The 19,776-nt window shown below is 47.2% G+C and overlaps 1 protein-coding gene across 1 annotated transcript in view; it reads right to left on the bottom strand.

Annotated features, from left to right (window-relative positions):
* Nucleotides 1-13,199: 13,199 nt before the first annotated feature.
* LOC138497967 (lymphocyte antigen 6E-like) overlaps nt 13,200-19,776 on the bottom strand; it is a 79,968-nt gene continuing 73,391 nt past the window's right edge. The window contains exon 3 of the mRNA XM_069621742.1: nt 13,200-16,760. Coding sequence (XP_069477843.1) covers nt 16,552-16,760 — 209 coding nt within the window. The 3' untranslated portion in view covers nt 13,200-16,551. The remainder of the gene's footprint in view (nt 16,761-19,776) is intronic.

The following is a 19,776-nucleotide window of genomic DNA, read 5'->3' as shown; positions in this document are numbered from 1 at the left end:
AGTTGATAATCTGGGGCTTTCTGTCGATAGCGATCAGCGTTTCTTTTCTGTGTTTCTTTGGCTTGCTGTAGGTTCTGGCTGGCCTCTCTGGCTGCTTTCATGATGCTGGCACGCAGATTCTTTACCGCTGGCATCTCAATGTTTTCTGGCGGGTCATAGACAGATGTTCTGGGGTTTCAACCATATATAGTAAAGAAGGGTGTTGCTTGGGTTGATGAGTGTGTTGAATTGTTGTAGGCATACTCTGCCATCCACAGTATTTATGTCCAGCTTTGGCTTGTTTGGTGTAATAGACAGTGCAAATACTGTTCCATGGTCTGGTTCGTGCGCTCGGTTTGGCCGTCCTTTTGAGGATGGTGACTTGAAGACAGACAGATTTCTACTCTTGCCAGGGCACAGCATTTCTTCCAAAAACAAGATACAAATTGGCTGCCTCTGTCAGAAACGATTACGGTGGAGAATCCGTGTAACTTGACGATTCGGTCTAGAAAAACCTGCGCCACAGTCCAAGCTGAGGGAATACCTTTCAGAGCTATGAAATGGGCCATTTTGGACAAGAGGTCAACTACTACGAGGATGGTATTATAAGCTGAGCTAGGAGGTAAGTCAGTGCCAAAGTTCATAGATACTGTGTGCCAGGGCTGAAGCAGGCCGGCTGGTTTTTGCCTGGATGTCTTGTATTGTGCACACACCTCAAAGGCAACCAATAAGATTTGCTTACTTTCTTCATGGTTTTAGCTATACCTGGATGGGCTTCCAACAGCGAGTCATGGTAGTCTGATATAATTGCTTGTTGTAGATCCTTAGTTGGAACGTAGAGACGTTTTTGATAATATGGTAGTTTTTAACTTGAATGGTGAACTGATCTCGCTTCGTGTCCCAAGCCAGTAGGTCTTTTTCAGACATATTTTCTTTTATTGCTTCCTGAAGTGTGTTTACCCGAGATGGGCCAGTGCAGAAGCTGAGCATTTTATGGCTGGGTATGATCTACACCAGGTTAGGGGCATTGTAGACTTCCTCTCCTGTGCCAATGCGGGATAACGCATCCGCTTTCCGGTTCTTAACTCCGTGGCGGTAGGTGATCATAAAGTCGTATTCCATTAAGGATAGGGCCCAACGGAGCTGTCTTGAAGACTGAGCTTTTGCTGAGTGTAAGTATTGCAAGTTTCGATGATCTGTTATTATTGTGATGGTGTGTTTTGCTCCAAGTAAGTAATGTCGCCATTCGCATAGTGCGCTCTTGATTGTTAGGAGTTCTTTCTCAGAAATCGCATAGTTTCATTCTGCCATGGAGAATTTTCTTGACCAAAAGTCAATGGGATGAAGGCATCCGGTTTCGGGATTTTGTTGAGACAAAACGGCTCCCATGGCAATGCTTGAAGCGTCTGTTTCCACGATGTACGTTAAATCGGGCTGTCGGTGTTGCAGTATTGGGGCTGAGGTAAATTTTTCCTTGAGGGCTCGGAAGGCTTCTTCCGCCGCTGGTGTCCATTCGAACTTTCGGTGTTTGCGCAGGAAGGATGTTATTGGGTGTACAATATGTGAGAATCCTGGTATGAAGCGTCGACAGAAATTCGCAATCCTAAGAAACTCTGTACTCCTTTTACAGACGTGGGTGAGGACCAAGTTAGGATTGCCTCCACTTTTCTATTGTCCATCTTGATTCCCTGCGGTGTCTGTACATATCCCAGAAAACTCCACTTTGGTGACGTGGAAGGAACATTTTTCAAGTTTTGCGCACAGTTGGTTTTCACGCAGTTTGCGGAGTACTGCTCGCACATGGGTTACGTGTTCTTGGGGAGTGTTGGAGTAAATCATAATGGGCCTCATTACGACCCTGGCGGAAATCGTGGTGCAAAATGCACCATGGAGCACGGCGGAAAGCTGCCGATAGCGCCATGGGGGTTGGCGGATTTTCCGCCCCATTCCGACCTTGGCGGGGCGGTAAATCCCCATCCCCCATTTTACCCTTCCCCATTCCCATTTTTGCCCCATAGGGTATAATGGGAGTGGGGAAGGCGTTAATTACGCCACCGTAAAATACGGCGGCGTAATTAACAACAAGGTCCCGTAGCGCCATGGATTTCTCTGCCCGGAAAAACCAGGCGGAAAACGCTCCATGGCGCTACGGGAACTCGTAGTAGGGCGGACGGGTCCGCCGCGAATACCGCTGGCGTAAACCCACTCCGCCAGGGTCGTAATGAGGCCCAATGTCATTGATGTAGACGACTGTGCAGACATCGAGGAGTTCCCGTAACACATCATTCATAAAATGATGGAACGCAGCCGGGGCATTGCAAAGCCCGAAGGGCATGACCTGGTATTCATACATGCCATAGCGGGTACGGAACGCAGTCTTCCACTCGTCCCCTTTCTTCATGCGTACCAGGTGATATGCGCCATGTAAGTCTAATTTTGTGAAAATCTTTTCTTGTCTCACCTGGTCTATGAGTACTGGTATCAGAGGTAATGGGTACTTATTTTTTATGGTGACTTGATTTAGGGCCTGGTAATCAATACATGTTCTTAAATCCCCCTGTTTTTTCAGTATGAAGAAAAGTGGGGAGGCGGCTGGTGACTTAGATGGCGTAATGAAACCGTTGGCCAGGTATTGGTCCAAGTAGGTCCGTAGATGAGTGTTTTCTTCCTCGGTTAATGCAAAAATGCGGGTGCACGGTACTTGTGCCCCTGGTAGCAGATGTATCTGGCAGTCATAAACTTGATGTGGTGGCAGTGTATTAGCTTGTTCCTTCGCGAACACATCCTGGAACTCCTGGTATTCCACTGGTAAGGTGCCCACCAAGCCTAAACCTGCTATCTTTTCCTGTGAAGCTAACAATGGGCTTCTTTGGATCCCTTTGTCCTAGTAAGAGGCACATTCCGTGGAAAAGAGTAAGGTTCGAGCTCACCAATCTATCTTTGGGTTGGGCGTCTCTAGCCACGGTATCCCAAGAATCAGCTGGAATTGTGGTGCAGCGATCAGGTCGAATCTAATACTTTCCCTATGGCCATCTTCACAGATTAAGGTGAGAGTGGAAGTACACTGTGTTACTGGTCCCGAAAGGAGTTGTTTGCCATCCACAGCTGTCACACTTTCAACGGTGTCCTTACGGTGGAATGCCAATCCCAAGGTCTTTGCGGTGTTTATGTCAAAGTAGTTCCCAATAGCCCCACTGTCTATGAAGGCCTTGAGGGCATGCATTCGGGTGGGGGCATGCATTCGGGTGGGCTGTGAAGGATCTACCAGAACCACAGGAATACTGAAATGTGAGATCTGAGTGCTCTGTTCCTGCCTCGACAGACCGATCTCTACATCTGCTGGGCATTGGAGTTTTCCACTTCAGTGTCTTCCCTTGTGTTATCTAGTACCCCCATTGTCTTCCGTGGAGGTTTAACTGTGCAGTTCCGGAGGAAGTGACCTGATTGGTCGCAATGTAAGCAACGTTTTTCCTGACGCCTTCCTTCTCTCTCTGCTTTGGTGAGTCGTACCCTGAGGATACCCAATTGCATGGGCTCTGAGTGTCCTCGGAGGCCTGTCGATTGGACACTTCTTTCGGTCGGACATACACTGGTCTATGTTCTGATCTGGTTCGAACTGTGTTGGCTTGCTGTATCTAACTTTTGTTGTATTGTATCCAACCATTTCTAAGAAGCCTACTGAGAGTATTTAAGTTGGGTAGTATTAGTCTACTTGTAATATTTCATGACACTTTGGGGCATTGCTTAGAATTGTTATCCCCTCCCTCTAGGCACTATACTGGTTATATGCTTTACATGGGTGTTAACTATTCAGCTGTGCACTAGAGGTTGTGAGAATTATGGTGAATTACAGTGAGTAACTCTCGACTGGTTCCATCCCGACCGGCCTCTTCGAAGAGGAGTCTCCCCCATCGCCACCCACCTCCAGCACTTGGCACCCATGAAAGGTGGGGCCAGACAATTTAACCGCCATGTCTAATCCTCCTCCCAACCACAGGCACCAAAACAACGTACCTGTGTCTCCTACTGCTGGTCTGCTTCCTCCACTTGCAGCAGCTCCCAAACTCCTCATCGTCCTGCCCCAACTGCATTCTCTAGGCCCACTCCCTGCCCCCCACTTGTCCTCCTCCCAACGCGTCTAAGACCTGCGCTGAACTTCCCACGTGGGAAGGACAGGGCCCCCAAACAGGAAATCACTGTGAAGGTGGCTACAGGTGGAGCTCTGCAGTGCAGCAGCGGGCGGCTGAGGCTCTGGAGTGCAGTAACGGGGCGGCTAAGGCTCTGCAGTGCAGCAGCGGACGGCTGAGGCTCTGCAGTGCAGCAGCGGGGTGGCTGAGGCTCTGCAGTGCAGCAATGGGGTGGCTGAGGCTCTGCAGTGCAGCAGCAGGGCAGCTGAGGCTCTGCAGTGCCGGGCTGCAGTGGAGCCACAGCTGAGAGTGTGCAGTGTGCGATCAGGGCTACAGTGACTTACTGTGGAGCCTATGCCCTGCTGGCTGGTAGCAGAGTCATGGTACTGGATCTGTAGTGAAGCCCCGTCACGTGTGCTCTACTCTAAGTGGGATGCTTCGCTAGAGCAGATGGGTAGCTCTGCCCACTGCCTACGTGCTGCAGCCCTCTGCCTCCCTCCAGACCCTGCCCCGCCAATGACAGGCGATCTGACAGATTAGATTTCATTTTAGAAGTGGGAGAGTGGGCAGCAGACATGCAGGGAGCGGACAGACTATAATAACCCCTGCATTTGTCCATTTGCACCCATAGCCAATCAGCCATCATTTGCTCATTCCTCCGATGCACCTTGTTTTCTTTCAAGAAAATTAATTAGAATGAGACAGTAGTTTCAAAATGGCAAACTTGGCTGCAGTTTTATTTCCACAACAAAAGAATCACTGCACATATTTTGTGAAATCCATCTGAAAGTGTGGTGCTTGCTCCGTGTCCAAAATCACCTGCTTCCCCCTATTCTTTTGTATAGAGTCCATAGTAGGCCCAACTCTCCCAACCCTTTGTGGCTGAGCCTACCCTGCCCCTGCAGGTGTCCGTGGGCAGTGAGAGCACCGTTTCTTTTGGGGGAAGCTGAGCCCTTGTTGTTACCACCAGACGCCCCTGCCGTTATGCTCCTAAGAGGCACTGGTCCGAGAAGAGCGAAGACCCTTCCGGCTTCCTCCTGGCTCATTTGCAGTCACCCAAACACTGCCACGCCACCAGGTGGGTTACCGCCCACCGTGGCTCCCCCTCTCTCCTGCTTCTTTTTACAGCTCCAATAGTTTAGTACATATATTCCAGTACAAGAGTTCCATTCCCATTGCACACATCTTTTAAAAAATACTCTTGTTATTTTAGTTGATCTGGCCATGTCTGATGTATTGGAAGCCTCTGCCCTTGCAGAACTTTGCCATGGTACCATTCAACTTCTTCCTTGATTTCTCAACCGCTGTGTGGTTCTCGGCCCCCCTCCATTCCAGCCTGGGAATCACCTCCGACCACTCGATCTCTGTTTCACCCATCTGTGCTGACATCTCCTGTAATGAGAACATCATGTCCCTCAACAAGACCTCCTCCCTAGGTTGGTGAAATCGCCCCCCCCCCAAGTGGATGACCAGCACATCTGGCCTCTGCTGCTTACCCAGCAATTTCCGCAGCAGCCCCTGCAGCTGCACCCATTTCATCCCTGGCACTCCATGCCACCAGATCCTGAACTCGCCGGCCGTCAGCTCCTCCTGCTGCGGTGTCCAGCTCACCCTGGCACTTGAAATAAATGAGTGCCACACTACTCAAACAGAGCGCTTCTCCCTTCTTTGCAAAGCTGGTAATGAGAAGGAGATGAGATGGCATGTTACATTACATTTTCTCTGGCCTGATATACCTTTTGGAACACCCTGAAGACCATCTCCCCAACTTCTTGATGTCCTCCGGCCGCTGCGGAAGTGGCAGCCCCTATCCTGAACGAGTGGGGCCCCCCGTTAACCCCATTTTAGCCAACACCAGTTCCATCACCTTTTTGAACTGGAAGCGGCTCAAGGCGGACCCGTCCCTATGCAGAAGCAATGGTGCCCTGCTTCCGACAGTGGACGTTGCTGAAGAAAGTTGGCCAAGGCAGCCACTGGGCATACTAGACTCATTTGGATGGCCTGCAGTGTCAGTGCCACCCCCTTCACCTTCTGGTCGGTCTTTGACCTCCGCACATAAATAACCACCTAAGTGCTGCTTGCCTGCACATCCCTTAAACGCAAAAAGCCATTCCCTTTGCCCCCTTTGTTCTCGGGCACTAGCGCGCTCACCCTGAGGCACCCAAGAAATGCCACTGTGAAGGCTGCTGTAAATAGCACCCTCTCCGTATCGCAGCTGCATATTGTGCTCAGGCATTTAATAAAACCATGCAGTTTTACTATGTCGATGGGCCGCCTCTCATCAGGCTTCAGTACCGCTTGCTTGGCCCATCCTCTCATGGCTAATGTGATGTAATGTTCCTTTTTGGGGTCCTTTTCACCCCGTAGTTTGGCGTAATGAGCTATAGCTGCCAAATGATACGTCATCTAGGCTCTGGTTTTCCCCATCCTCCAGCACCAGCCCACAAAGGCCTGCACTGATAACTCTTCCTGACCCTCTGGAAACATGTCCCTTTGAAATGTAATGAGCCGGTCCCAACACGGCCTGTACCTCTTTGCTGTGCCTGGTGCCAGGGCTGTGTCTATCAAAGAGCTCAGATCACCCCAATCAACCCCCACCACTGGTCCTTAACGGGCCATCACCTTCTTTGCTTCTGGGCAGCTGTCTTGGAACTTCTCTCCTTCGAAGCGAGACAGAGAATCAGCGGCTGTGTTTTTGACGCCGGGGATGTGCCATGCCCTGACCTCCATGTTTAATGCCAGCAGGCATTTAGTGAGTTCCCTGAGCAACTTCAACACCCTCAAATTGCTTGAAGACCCCAGATTAATAATATGAATCACTGCTAAATTATCTGACCACAATGATACTTTTTTGTTCTCAAGGAGTTCACCCCACAACATAAATGCCACTACAATGGGGAACAGTTCCAACAGCGTGATGTCCTTCGTGATTCCCTTCCTATGCCACTCCGCCGGCCACGCTTTGCCGGACCACCTGACCCCCAGGATTTCCTCGAAACCGTGAGATCCTAATGAATCAGTGAATAGTTTGAGCCTCTCACTGCTGGCTCAGTCCTCCCTCTAGATTGAGACCCCATTCGATTCTGACAAAAATGTTTCCCACATCCGGAAATCCTCCTTCACCTCGGATCCCAACCGTTGAGAGGCATGCTGCAAGCCCACTGTCTTCAGTTCTACACTTCTGGCAAACACTTTTCCCGAAGGTATTACTCTCCCCGCCAAATTAAAGTTACCCGCCAGTGACTGCAGCTCCCTCAGGGTTGCTTTGCACTTCCCCTTCAAACCCTTTATCATGTCTTTCAATTTCTGCATCTTGTCCTGCGGGAGCCTGCATTCACCCTTTGCTGAATCGATTTCAATCCCCAAGAATGTCAGTGTAGTGGCTGGACCCACTGTTTTCCAGGAGCCAGCGGGAACCCCATGTGCAACATCAACCCCTGAAATGCCTCCATGAGTGCCCTGCACTCATCGGTCCCTTTTTTTCCAATGAACAGAAAATCAAGATAATGCAACATTCCACCCTCCTTCATTTTTTCTCACAGTGAATTCCAGGAAGGTACTGAATTCTTCAAAATAAGAGCATGAAATGGCACAGCCCATTGGCTGAAATTTGTAATAAAAATATTTCTTGCCCACCTTGAACCCCAGCAAATGATGGCTGTCCTTGTGAATTGGCAATAGTCTGAACGCTGACTCAATGTCTGATTTTCCCAATAGGGCGCCCCTCCCTACAGCTTTTACCATTTGTATAGCATCTTCCAAGAAGGCATAATGTACCCTACACAATTCCTCGGGAATGCCGTCATTCACCGATTGCCCCTCTGGGAAGGAGAGGTGGTGGATCAAGCGGAACTGGTATTCCTCTTTTTTTAGGCACCAACCCTAGTGGTGACACCACTAAATTGTCCATGGGAGGAGAACAGAAGGGGCCCGCCACCTTACCTATCTTTATTTCTTTCTCCACTTTCGCTTCCAGCCTCTCCAATGCTGACTGTAAGTTGGTTGCCTCTTTAACCCCTTGGTCTCTTGCCCCCGGGATCTTAAAGCCCCACCTGAACCCTTGCCCCAACAACTTTGCATCAACTTTGTTGTGGTATGTATTAAGAAAGGGAGTCATGGCAAGGAGGTGTGGGTAAGTTTGTTTTAATCATACTCATGTCTTTCAAAGGTTTGTCAAAATTGGCTTTCTCTGCTAATTCCTCATTCTCTTTTTGCTTTTTCTTTAGGTTTGCTGCTGCTTTTATACTTTGCTTCACCTGAAGCGTAGCTGCGGGCCACAGAGCTCCCACATCTTGGATGCCTGAATTTACATGCTTTCCCATAGGAGCACTCCCCTTCTGCAAACCTCCAGCAATCTTCTCGCTCCCCCTGGTGGGTTGCTGCCTGATAGACCCAGGAGGAGGGCCCGCGAAAGGACCCTCTGCCTTGCTGCGCATAACCCCCTCTGCCTCTCCAGACCCGGGACTTCTCCCCTTGCTGCTTGTCCCCAGGCTCCCTGGCGGGCATCATCTTATCAATGTATCCCCCGACATCAACTTCATCCCAAGACATTGCAGGCCACACTTGCATTTTTAGCCTGAAACCCTGATCATAATCCAGCCACCCTTCACCCCCATACTTCAGGTAAAGGTTGTGAATATATTGCTCATAAACTACCATTGCTAACGCATCCTGCGGGTATTTTTCTAGCATCACAGACATGTACATTATAAAAGCTTTCAGTAAGTTGGGAATAGTGTGTTCCACTTTAGCACTCTCTCTATCCCTTTTCTCTTTCTCTTTTTCTGACAATTCTTTCAAACCTCCCCCCAAAGGCACAATCCCAACAAATCAAAGATGTCCACAAATTCCTTCCTCCATAGCCTCTCCTTGGTGACCCATGGGACGTGCCACACCAGTGAGTTTACTGCTGCTCGCACTGGTTCAAATCCTGGCATAGGTCTTCCATACTGGGTTGCCAGCCCCCAGGCTCCCCTGACCCCCAATTGGTTGGGCCTCCTGGCAAAGGCTGCGCCTGACTCTCCCCACTGGTATTGAGAGTCCCCGGCCCTTGTCCCCACCATCCCTGCCTTTGTTGTGTCCCAGCTGGCGTGGATATTTGGGGCAGTTGATTACCCCTTCCCTCTCGACCTGTACTAGGCAAATCGATCGACTGAAACCCCCCTGGAGGAATTATACCTCTTTGAGGTACCAGACCAACCCCCCCCCAGGAGAAAAGACATGATACAATCCACTCCCTGAACCCCCAGAGACCTGTTTCACCCCTTGCTGAAACAGCCCTCCATTCTCATTGCCCACATTTTTAAACACACTGTCATTAGTACATATGTTCTGCACTTGCCCACCTTTCCCCCAAGCTTGCATGCATTCCATTAACATACCTTTGATCATCTCAAGGGAAGTGGGCCCTTCCGCAGCTACATCAACACAGGTCTTGTTGCAGGAATCTTGGACGTGCCCCCACGGTTCCCTGGAGCCTCAGCAGGTATCGGAGCCGGTAAGGCTGCATCCTCCTGCGCCCTCCCTTTCCCTCTTGGTTTCTTGGTGGCGTTAGCCTGCTCGCCTTGGCCTTTGCAGCCATAGTCATCTTCCTTTTCTTTGCCTGGGCCTCCTCCTCTTCCTGGTCCTCTTCTTCTTCCCCCTGGACCTCAATTTCCACCAGTGCCTCCTCACTGGCACTGTCCTGGAACATGAGTGGTGAGCTGTTCACCTCACTGGCCCCGGGAAGCTCCTGTCCTATTTGCACCACCATTGTTGATATCCAGTCGGGCCCATGGGTTGCTGCAGCTAATTTAGCCATCATCAGAAAGGCCTCCAATTCCATTCTCTAATAGCCTGTTGCTGGGCTGCTGCCCTTGATACCCACAATTGCTCTAGTGGCTCCTGTCGTTGTTTCCCAGTTGCCTGTCCACCTCGGGTGTCCTCCTCGTGTCTCCTTTCCCCTCCTTGCTGCTTAATGCCCCTCACAGGAACCACGTACTTCCCCAGGCAGTCAAGACGCACACTGTGGTTGGGTGTGCCTTTCCCCGGTGGCTGCTATGGTGCGGCACTCTGCTTAATTATGGGCACTTGCCCACTTGCTGCACAGCTGCCCCCAATTTTTTTCACCCAAGCAGCCCGGTTCCAGAGCCTGCTTGTGGCCCCTCCTTTTTCCTCCGAGCGGTCTGGGTATGCTGCTCCACAAAAGGCACTTCCTTACTTCCAGCCGCCTGCCCGATCGCTGCACTGTTGTTCCCAACTTCTCTTTCACCCAGGCAGCCCGGTATCAGAGACCTGCTCGCGGCCGCTCCTTTCACCCTCGAGCAGCCCGGGTATGCTCTTTAGATAAGGGCCGCGGCTTTCACAGCCCTCGCAGCTCCTTACCTGCTGGCGGGCCCCTCTTCCGTCCTCCGCCGCGCTCTTGCCTCTTCCGGGGTCGCCTCTTCTTCCCAGCGCAGTGTCCTGGAACATCACGGCTCTCTGCTGGCGCCGCTTGCGCTTCATTCCAGGCTCCAGCCACAAGCTCCTCTCCTCCGGCTGTGACGTTTCTTGGTCCAGCTTGGAGCTAAGGCACAGCCACTTCCTGGTTCCACACTCCGACCGACGCCGCTGCTTCTGAGCACGGTAGGTGTACCGAGTTCTGCGGCTTCCCTTCTCAGCTGGGCAATCCTTTCCACAACGTCCTGCAATCCACAAAGTCCTGAATCAAAACAAACTAAATCCTTCTTAGCGGCGGCGGCGAGGCAGGCATCCTACTTCAGGTGTTGGATGCTTCCTGCTGTAGGACGCCTGCTCATTATAAAGGGCTTACCCCGCCCCCTTCCTTTGTTTGCCCTTCGCAGGCTTTTGAGTTGTTTTGGTGCCATTCCGCCCCTGCACCCTCCCCTTACCCAGGGGTAGGGGAGAAAGGTTAGAGGAGGCCCCTGCAGAGGTTACCGGGCTGCCTCTTCCATTTTCTTTCCGTTTTTCCCGTCAGAAGCTTCAGTCTAGTAAAGGAAAAGGGAATCGGAACACTTGTGGACAGGCTAAATAGTGCTCATGTAAGCAAAACATACACATATAAATGCTGCACAGGAAGCAGTGTCTGGGAGGACCACAGATAAGGTTAGAGAGCGATGAAAAATTGTGCCTAGCACTGTCATGTGAGGCCTTATTGGATAAATGATTGGTCGTGTTGGGTGTTAATCCAATCGTATGTGACTCAAGTTGCCATGTCAGGGTCAGGCAAAAACCTGACTGCACAGCAGGAATGAAGCAGCCACTCAAACTGCCCCCCTCATTTTACACGGACCCAACACCACACACATCAGCATTGCCACCATTTTTTAGCCAAAGCTCAACAGTGGCAGCGTAGGAGGGCACCCATCATGAGTGTTCAATGTAAAGTGTATTGTCCCTGCTATGCAGCTGTGTACTGGTATTCTTGTTGTAGTTTTCTTCAGAGGCGCAGCCAGGATAGTCTAACAAGTGCGGCCTGAAGCGAAGGTAGTTGGGCCCATTGCAGCACTGCTGAGTGGGCATTTACAGATGTTGGGTGGGCTCTACCTTGTCTACGCCTCCGGTTTGCTTATAGTTAGTATGAAGCACGTGCAGAAGGAAATTGCAAGATCTAAATTTCACTTCATGCCTTTTTAGCATTCAAAACACGTAATTTGGCCGGGCTGGCCTGTTGATTGTGCTTTTTCAATGAGCTGGACAATTCCTTGCACATTGTTAAATCTTTTCCTCTCCATTTTCAGGCCCACTTGAACATTAGCTTGTTCATATAGAGGAGGATAGAAATTATCAGTACATTGGCAATGGTCTTTGTGTAGATTTGTCATCAAGACCAGGGGTCTGCAATCGGTGTCTCTCTCTGGATGTTTAGGACTACAAGTCCTGCAATCCATCATCCCTTTTCTCTTTGATGGGTAAGGCTGATGCAAGTTATAGTGCACAATATCTAGAGAGCCAAGTGTTCTAGACTCCTGTTCTAGATGTATCAATGAAAAGGATCATAGGAGGCTCATAAGTAGACGTCTTTGCATGGTTTGGGAATACGTGTTGTGGCTGCTCCTACATGTTTTCAGAAATGGCACCCTTTTCTCTAAAAGATGTACACAACTTTGCGCGGCACACCACCACGAGTGAAGCAATAGGCTTAGCAATAAAGAGCTTCCCACCTTCAATCTCCCTCCATGTTGACTTCATTGGTTGCTTCCTGGCTGATTGGGTGCTGGAGTGGCTCTCTTTGTTCCTTACCTATTTCAGTCTAAAGGCATTTCTCTTGTGTTTGCGAGTCCGTATGGTGAACATAGCATAGCTGCTAGTAACATTGCCAAACGTTTTTCTCCTTAACTCTTTAACTCTTATGTTACTGACTTTGTTAATTTCTGTTTGACTGAAAATATATTTCAGTTTGATGGACTTCTAAGCAGGGGTGTTTCTAGGTCTGTAAAAGATGTGGGGCATTGCTAATGTCAGGACTGTGGGGACTCAGGGCTATCTAGCCTTTTGGTTGTTGCTCCTGAGATTCTATCTGGTGCGACAACCAAAAGACCAGGGGCTACAGCCCTCTCAGCCCTCCATCGCCCGTATCAACGCCTCTGCTTCTAAGCTTTGAGTCCAGATTTTTCTAGCTGTATTTCCTGGTAATATTTGCTTTGACTTCAGCAGCGCGTGTTCCTATTGATAGTCAGGATGTTTCAACGTGTCCCCGTATTTAGAGAAATGTTCTTCCTCATTGGTTAGACCTTTATTGTCTGCATTGGTTATTTTGATGACACCCTGAGCTCTAATTGAGTGGCACCTACATCCTGATGGACACCAAGGCACGGTTGGACCGCCAGAGACTCAACACACAGATTTCATAGAGTAGGTCACAGAATAGATCCCCTTGGAAAACCGAATCGGACAGAGACGCAAACCATCTCAGAACTCTCTCACTCACTCACTCACTCACTCACTCACTCACTCACTCACTCACTCACTCACTCACTCACTCACTCACTCACTCACTCACTCACATCTGTGAGCACAAATGACAGGAATTCTGCAATTCAGTGAGGTCAAAATAAGTACACAGCTACAGACGTGCACTCCCCTACACATAGAAATAAACTAAGGAAAAGAACGTGGAATATGAATAAATATTTTATCATAGATACAGATTTTGATGAGCTTGAAGACGTCTCAGCTGTAAAAGTAAACACAATTAATTTTTTGACACTCTTTTACTATATAGAGAGTAAGATTGGAGATGTCGAACGAGGCCGGTGTTATAACCGTCTTGTCGTTGTGTCTCTGTGCGGTCCCGGTGCCAGGGGTTAAACAAAACCTTTGCTCTGAGGTCACTGGGTCTAAGAGTTGGAGACTTTATGGAATTGCCACATGCCTTGGAGTTAGGGTGCTTGTATATGGCCTAAGGGCACATTGGATTTATATAGAGGGCTTCATCCATAGGCACAGGGCACTCAAAGTGTTACCTAGAGTGGGAGTTTGGCGGTAGCAACAAAACATCCAATGTTCGGATATAATGGATGTGTTACCACTCAACCAAATTCTGAATTTCGGAAAATGAAACTCTCAAAACTGGCTGCTTTTGTTGGAGGACATTTTCTCAACACAAAAGTGTTACCGCATGCGGCATTGCAGCATGCAGAAATATTGCTTTTCCAAAGTGGTGAATAACTCAAGGACTGGCATGACCCTGAATCATGCGGCCCTTCCTACTACCATCATGTTTACTGCATGCGGTAACGGTAAATGAGTAGGTCATACCGCCAAACTCGGAGTGAAGCCCTCAGTGTAAATAATTCAGGAAAGAATGAAGTGAGGAGGTTCCAGGGGGTGATGTCATTGTTTCTATGATTAAGTCATAGGGGTCTCACGGCGTAGGGATTATTGATCTCGAAGATAACTAACTTGCTTACTTTTATACCAGCACACCTGAATTCGAAGTACAGCTTCTTCACTTGAGTAATTGTGTGACTCCGGGCCTATCACTTGCCAACCTTATGCATCAGTATTTCTTTAGGAAAAAGCTATCAGTATTTTCCTCTCTACCAGAAATGAATAAAGAAAAACCTTATATTTAGGCCCTAGGTGCCATTGCTAAGAATTTGTTTTCCCTTCTCAATTGAAGGTTCTGCTATAGGACCACCTACACATGTGTGAACAAAATGCTTTGTCCTCAAAATGGGGATGCACTTTTTCCTGCCTTTTCCAGTGTTTGTCATGAACAAGTGGTCTCTCCGCATGAGAGGGCAGTTGCCTGCATATGTGAGTGGTTCCCAGTCCCCGACCCACGTGGATGCAGGGAGCCAATGAGTACAGCTGTGCATGTTGCAAACTCTCTACACTAACCTGTTGGTATACGCAGAAAAAGTCACCAGAACAATTTCGAAAAGAGAAATGACTGCATCTTTTTTACGCATATTTCTCCAAATTTGGGGAAATGTTTAAGAAATATAGGGGTGGGGGATGTAAGGGGAATAGTTAAGGTGTGGAGTAGAGAGAGGTGGTAGGGGGGCATTCTAACTACACAAAAAAGATGCAGTCATTCCTCGTTTCAAAGTGTTTACGTTTATCCATCCTGCTTGAGAGCCAAAATGCTCTAAATGTGCAGGGGACCTTGGAAAATAAGGTGACATGCGCATTGTCAGTGGTAGAAGAGAACCGAACAAAGTAGTGGCTCTTTGACCTCAGCGGGGGACAGGGTTGACAGGAGCATATTGCAACATATGACAAGGTGTTGCAGCATGGCCGGTTGACAGCCAAGTGGGTGAAATGGGAAAATGGAGGTGGTGGCCCTGTATTGTTTTTCATTTTGTTTTCTTAGTCCACAAGTCAGGGGAATCATTCATATATTGCCTAGACTCGCTGATTGTATCTCCACTAGATCATCTACCTAAAATTTACCTCAACAGATGATGCTTCAACAAGCGTAGGGAACTAGAAAAAGGGTTACATGTCTTTTCATCGAATTCTATCTATCGAAAATATGTTCCAACTAAACTTTTTCTTGGAAAACGTACATTATAGAAATAATAAGTTTAATGAACAACAAAGTTAAAGATGTATGTTAAAAACAAAGATTTCTCTTATAACATTTGTATGGTATATTTGAGTAAGAAATTCAATGAAAAAAATTCAATGAATATTTATTTCGATGGAAAAAGTTTTCAATAAACAAATTTCGATTGGGAAAAAGAGTCTATGAATCTTTTGTCGATGAAAAGACTGCATACCTAAAAAAAGCTTTCATTGTTATTAACAGAATTTGGTCATTTACTCCTAACCCTGTATCCCAGGAATGATAGCCTCATTTCCTTGGGCCTGACAGAATTTTAGGGATGAATAGTCTGTGATTCTCAAAAGACAAGGTTCCATCCTGGGTCATACTGTGTGATGCTATCCAGATGGTAGGCAGGAGCAGCCATATTGAAGGCATTTGAAAAGAATTCAAAGACTTTTTAGCTGAATTTTCTACTTTACTGGGAGCCACACCCGGTTCCTGTAAACAGTTTGGACACAATCAATTTCCCTACGCCCAGAAACGAATCACCTTTGAGTCACCTGGAGTCTGCTAATAAGATTCATTGAAGGACCCCCAGGCGTGGATTAGAATAGTGCAAGCGACTACTCACTAAGGCTTCTACTACAACTATACACTTGCCCATGGGTATGAATGGACAACTCCTCTATAGCCACCTGACATTAAAAAGTGACCCTTGCGAATGGCATGGACCTTTTGAAACTATATTATCTTAGACCTTTTCCTGAGATAACAACTTGATGAGAATTCCAAAAATAAATTTGAGATGGAGCGTGAGAAGAAATTCCTTCTTAGTTTTACAAGGAACACCCCCATCTTCCCGCTGCTAAGATGAAGCCACTCAAATGCATCCAGGCTATGTCACTTAGGCTTCATATATGTTCAGTCAGATTTCAGTTTAGCTGCAGCTGCTAAAGGATGGTAAAGTGGAATTGTATGCTTTATTTTCAAAAAGTGCAGTTCTGGAATGGTGAATATGGGTGTAAAAAGCAGTGAAATGGTTAATAGTAAAAAGTAAAAGTAATGGAACCCCGCTCCCAACCGTTCCAGCTCACTTCGATCACTAAACATTGTGCGTATTTCTGAGATGCCTATGCTTTGAAAATTAGTCTTAGAGTGTTTACTCCCATCAGGAAGACATTTCTATGTGCAGAATAGCTAGCTGTCCCTATTTCAGCATGGACTGTTTCCAAGGCATGTTGATGAAAGGTTGAAAACACTAGTGTTGTTTTGCACCCCTGCCCACTAAAGGATTTCAAATGTTGTCAGGTGATTTACATTCATAACATACGCTGGACCAAGGTACAGTATGGGTCGATATGTGCAGTAAAGAGTCTGTTGATACATAAGAACCAATGAGAGCTTTCCAGTCATCTTATGCGGTCAAGCCAGTCCTGACCGGTCAAACATTATCCCACCCCCTGGCTGCCATCACAGTCTGGCAGCATGGAAGAGCAGACTGATAACGCAGGAAAGCGCCACTGCCACGCGGCTGATCGTCAAACTTTCTGTGCCGCTGAAGTTGCAGAAGTTCTTGTTGCAGCAGGAAACCGAGTAGGACGCCAGTATCACCGGATAGTTCTTTGTGCTGCACTGGGTGACGCACGACTTGGTGATAAGCGTCACCTGGTTCTCAAAACCTACAAGAAAACACAGTAGGAAAAGATGAGCAAATGTTTATGGCGAGGAAAAGAAACAAGTCATTCAAGGGTTCAAAGAAACTGCTTCCGGGTCAACTATGTGTGGCCTCTTCTGGAAGCAGAAATTCCTGTAGTTGGCGGTGGTGGGCGCCGTATTTATGTGAATTTGACCACTTTCCGCTGTGGCTCGGTACCAATGATTTGTACTGTAGCCAATTGTTTGACATAGGTTTTTGGACATCGACACGTCAGGCCTGATTCACAGAAGTATTCTACAATGGTGCAATCCTATAGGAAAATGCTCTGTGAATCAGGCATCACTAAGTATCGAGCATTAAAACCTGGGTATACAGTGATTATATCGAATAGGAAATGACGAATGCAATTTTACCGAACAAAATACTGAATGCTAAATATATAGGGGGTGGGGCTAGAGATTAAAAGGTGTGGGGGTGGTTTGGGGTGTGGTAGAAGCATGGGTAAATGGGGGTTTCAAGGGGAGCCACCCAATTAAAAAAAAATGGGATTTTCTATTATTTGGTTAAATTTTATTTATTTCTCAATTTGTTAATATCGCATGTAACCTAAAAATTGTAGTATTTAAATTAAAATAGCAACCAACATCAATAGACAACATTAGACATTGCTAAGAAGTTGCACGATGCAAGAAGAATCAGCTGAGATCGTCTCCATAGCAATATCTTGAAAGACCACAATCCATATGCCAGCCGCCGGAAACAATATTACCCATTTGGTGCTGGGCAGATGCAATTTCCACCATACCAAGTCATAACCATGCACTGAAACAATTCAGCCCTCTTGAAGAGTTTCCAATATTGTGTGTTTTACACTTGTTTAGTTGAGAAAATGCAGAATAACAACAAGAAGCACTACATTTAAGGTGTGTTTGGCAGCCAGGGCGGTCACATTTCTGTTTACAGGAGATAATGTTGTCCAGTGGTAAAGTCGCCTGGGAAAATGGTGGCCAGGAGCCGGCAATTCCAGGAAGATGCACCATCAGTAAAATCGAACACTTTCACCAAATATTCCAGGATTGGAGTTTATAATACAAAATGATACCCCTCCTAGAATATTAGGGGAAAGCATTTTAGGGATCAGGAAAAAGTCCAGGCGGCATTATCACATGCAACCGAGATAATATTATACAGGATATCATAATAGAGAGCAGAATGAGCTGGGAACTTCAAGACAGGGCAGAGGGAGGACATTAGAGAGGGATAGTGGATACACATATGTAATGTATAATTTACGCTATCAACACACAAACATACAAACGAAGTGTGTGTGTGTGCGAAAACACACACACACATGCACCCACCCACTATGTAGACTAGGATGCAGAAAATAAGGGAGGGGCGATGCCATTGTGTGTCTACTTGCAGTGAAAGAAGGTGTTTCTTAAAGGTGACCTTGAACCCTGTCACTGTGAGGTTCTTGTTTTCTGGGGGTATGGATTTGCAGTGATGGGGAGGCTGGCAGAGAATCAGCAGGAGACAGCGCAGTGTCCGCACAAGGCGGTAAGGTTTTGAAGGCTTGGGATTGCAGTGTGTAAGGTGGCGAATAGTGGGAAGAGAGTCAGCCCGTTTGGTGAGGGTCAAGGCCATGAACGCATTTGAAGACCAGAAGAAGGAAGTCGAACATGGAGAGACTGTGCATGGAGCATGCACTTGGCGAGCTGTCTGAACACAAAGGGCCTCATTACGACCCAGGCGGTAAGGGGTTTACGGCAGCGTTAACAGCTCCGACCCTTACCGCCTGATTACGAGGTCCCCTAGCGCCATGGTGCTTTTAACACCTGCTTTTAGCAGGTGTTAAAATCCATGGCGCTAAGGGACCATGGAGTTAATTACGCCACCGTAATTTACGGTGGCGTAATTAACGCCTTCCCCACTCCCATTATGCCCTATGGGGCAAAAATGGGAATGGGGAAGGGTAAATAGGGATTGGGGACTTACCGCCCCGCCAAGGTCGGAATGGGGCGGTAAGTCCGCCAACCACCATGGCGTAAACATAGTTTACGCCATGGTGGTAAAGTCACGGCCCAGGCGGTAACTTACCGCCTGGGTCGTAATGAGGCCCAAAGAGATTGGTAGGAATAGGGTCTGGTAGTGACTGGCAGTGTCTGATTAATAACGCCTGCTATGTCTCCCCTTAATGTTTTCTGCACAGGGATTCACTACACGTCAACAAACCAGGAACCAATGTGGGGCCTCCCCAGTAATGTAGCGATTGCCAATTTTTTATCACAAAATATATTTTCTTAAACTATGCATTGAAACAGTGTATTTTTATTTGTTGTGTTTTTATTATGTTTATCATTGACATTAACTTTTACGACTTTGTTACATTTAATTCTTCGTTTACCTCGGGTATTGTTTTGGGTCACTACAGCATGAGAATATGTATTCACTGGCTGGCCAGGTGACACCATTTCACAGAGAAACCACTTTTCCAATCCTAGGATTTTGCCTATCATTGTGATCAGATGTTCAAACCCCTTTTCCTCTATTGCAGGTCAAAATTAATCAAACTCCCAAAATGAATTACTTTATTTATTTATTATTATAGTTGTATTTTAGTTCATAGAACTTTAACAACTGTTACATCAAAGAAGCAAAGCATTTACAAAAACACAAAATCACGAAATTACACAAACACAAGGTTAACAACAGCAATAACATCAGAATATACATCATAATATCACAATAAATATATCACAATATCGCAATATACAGTAATGTATATCTTTATTGAATCAAAGTGTCATGGTACATTGTGGGCCACCTAGTTATACATACAGTACAGTTTTCAGGGCATTAAATATTGAGTGCAAACTGTCAATTTGCTATTTAAAAAGTTAAAATGTGTGTGTTCTGGGCTCCAGTTACATAACCATCAAGTTACCGGCTTCCATATTCCCGTGGCTGGTGCAAGTCCCAGGTCTGTGGCAATTTGTTTGCTCTTTTACCGAGAAAGGTTAAGTGATTAAGGCCAT

Source organism: Ambystoma mexicanum, chromosome 5q (assembly GCF_040938575.1).
Source record: "Ambystoma mexicanum isolate Mex_15411 chromosome 5q, UKY_AmexF1_1, whole genome shotgun sequence".
Taxonomy (NCBI): domain Eukaryota; kingdom Metazoa; phylum Chordata; class Amphibia; order Caudata; family Ambystomatidae; genus Ambystoma; species Ambystoma mexicanum.
Note: the sequence above shows the minus strand (reverse complement) of the source record. Positions and strands in the feature narration are given on the sequence as shown.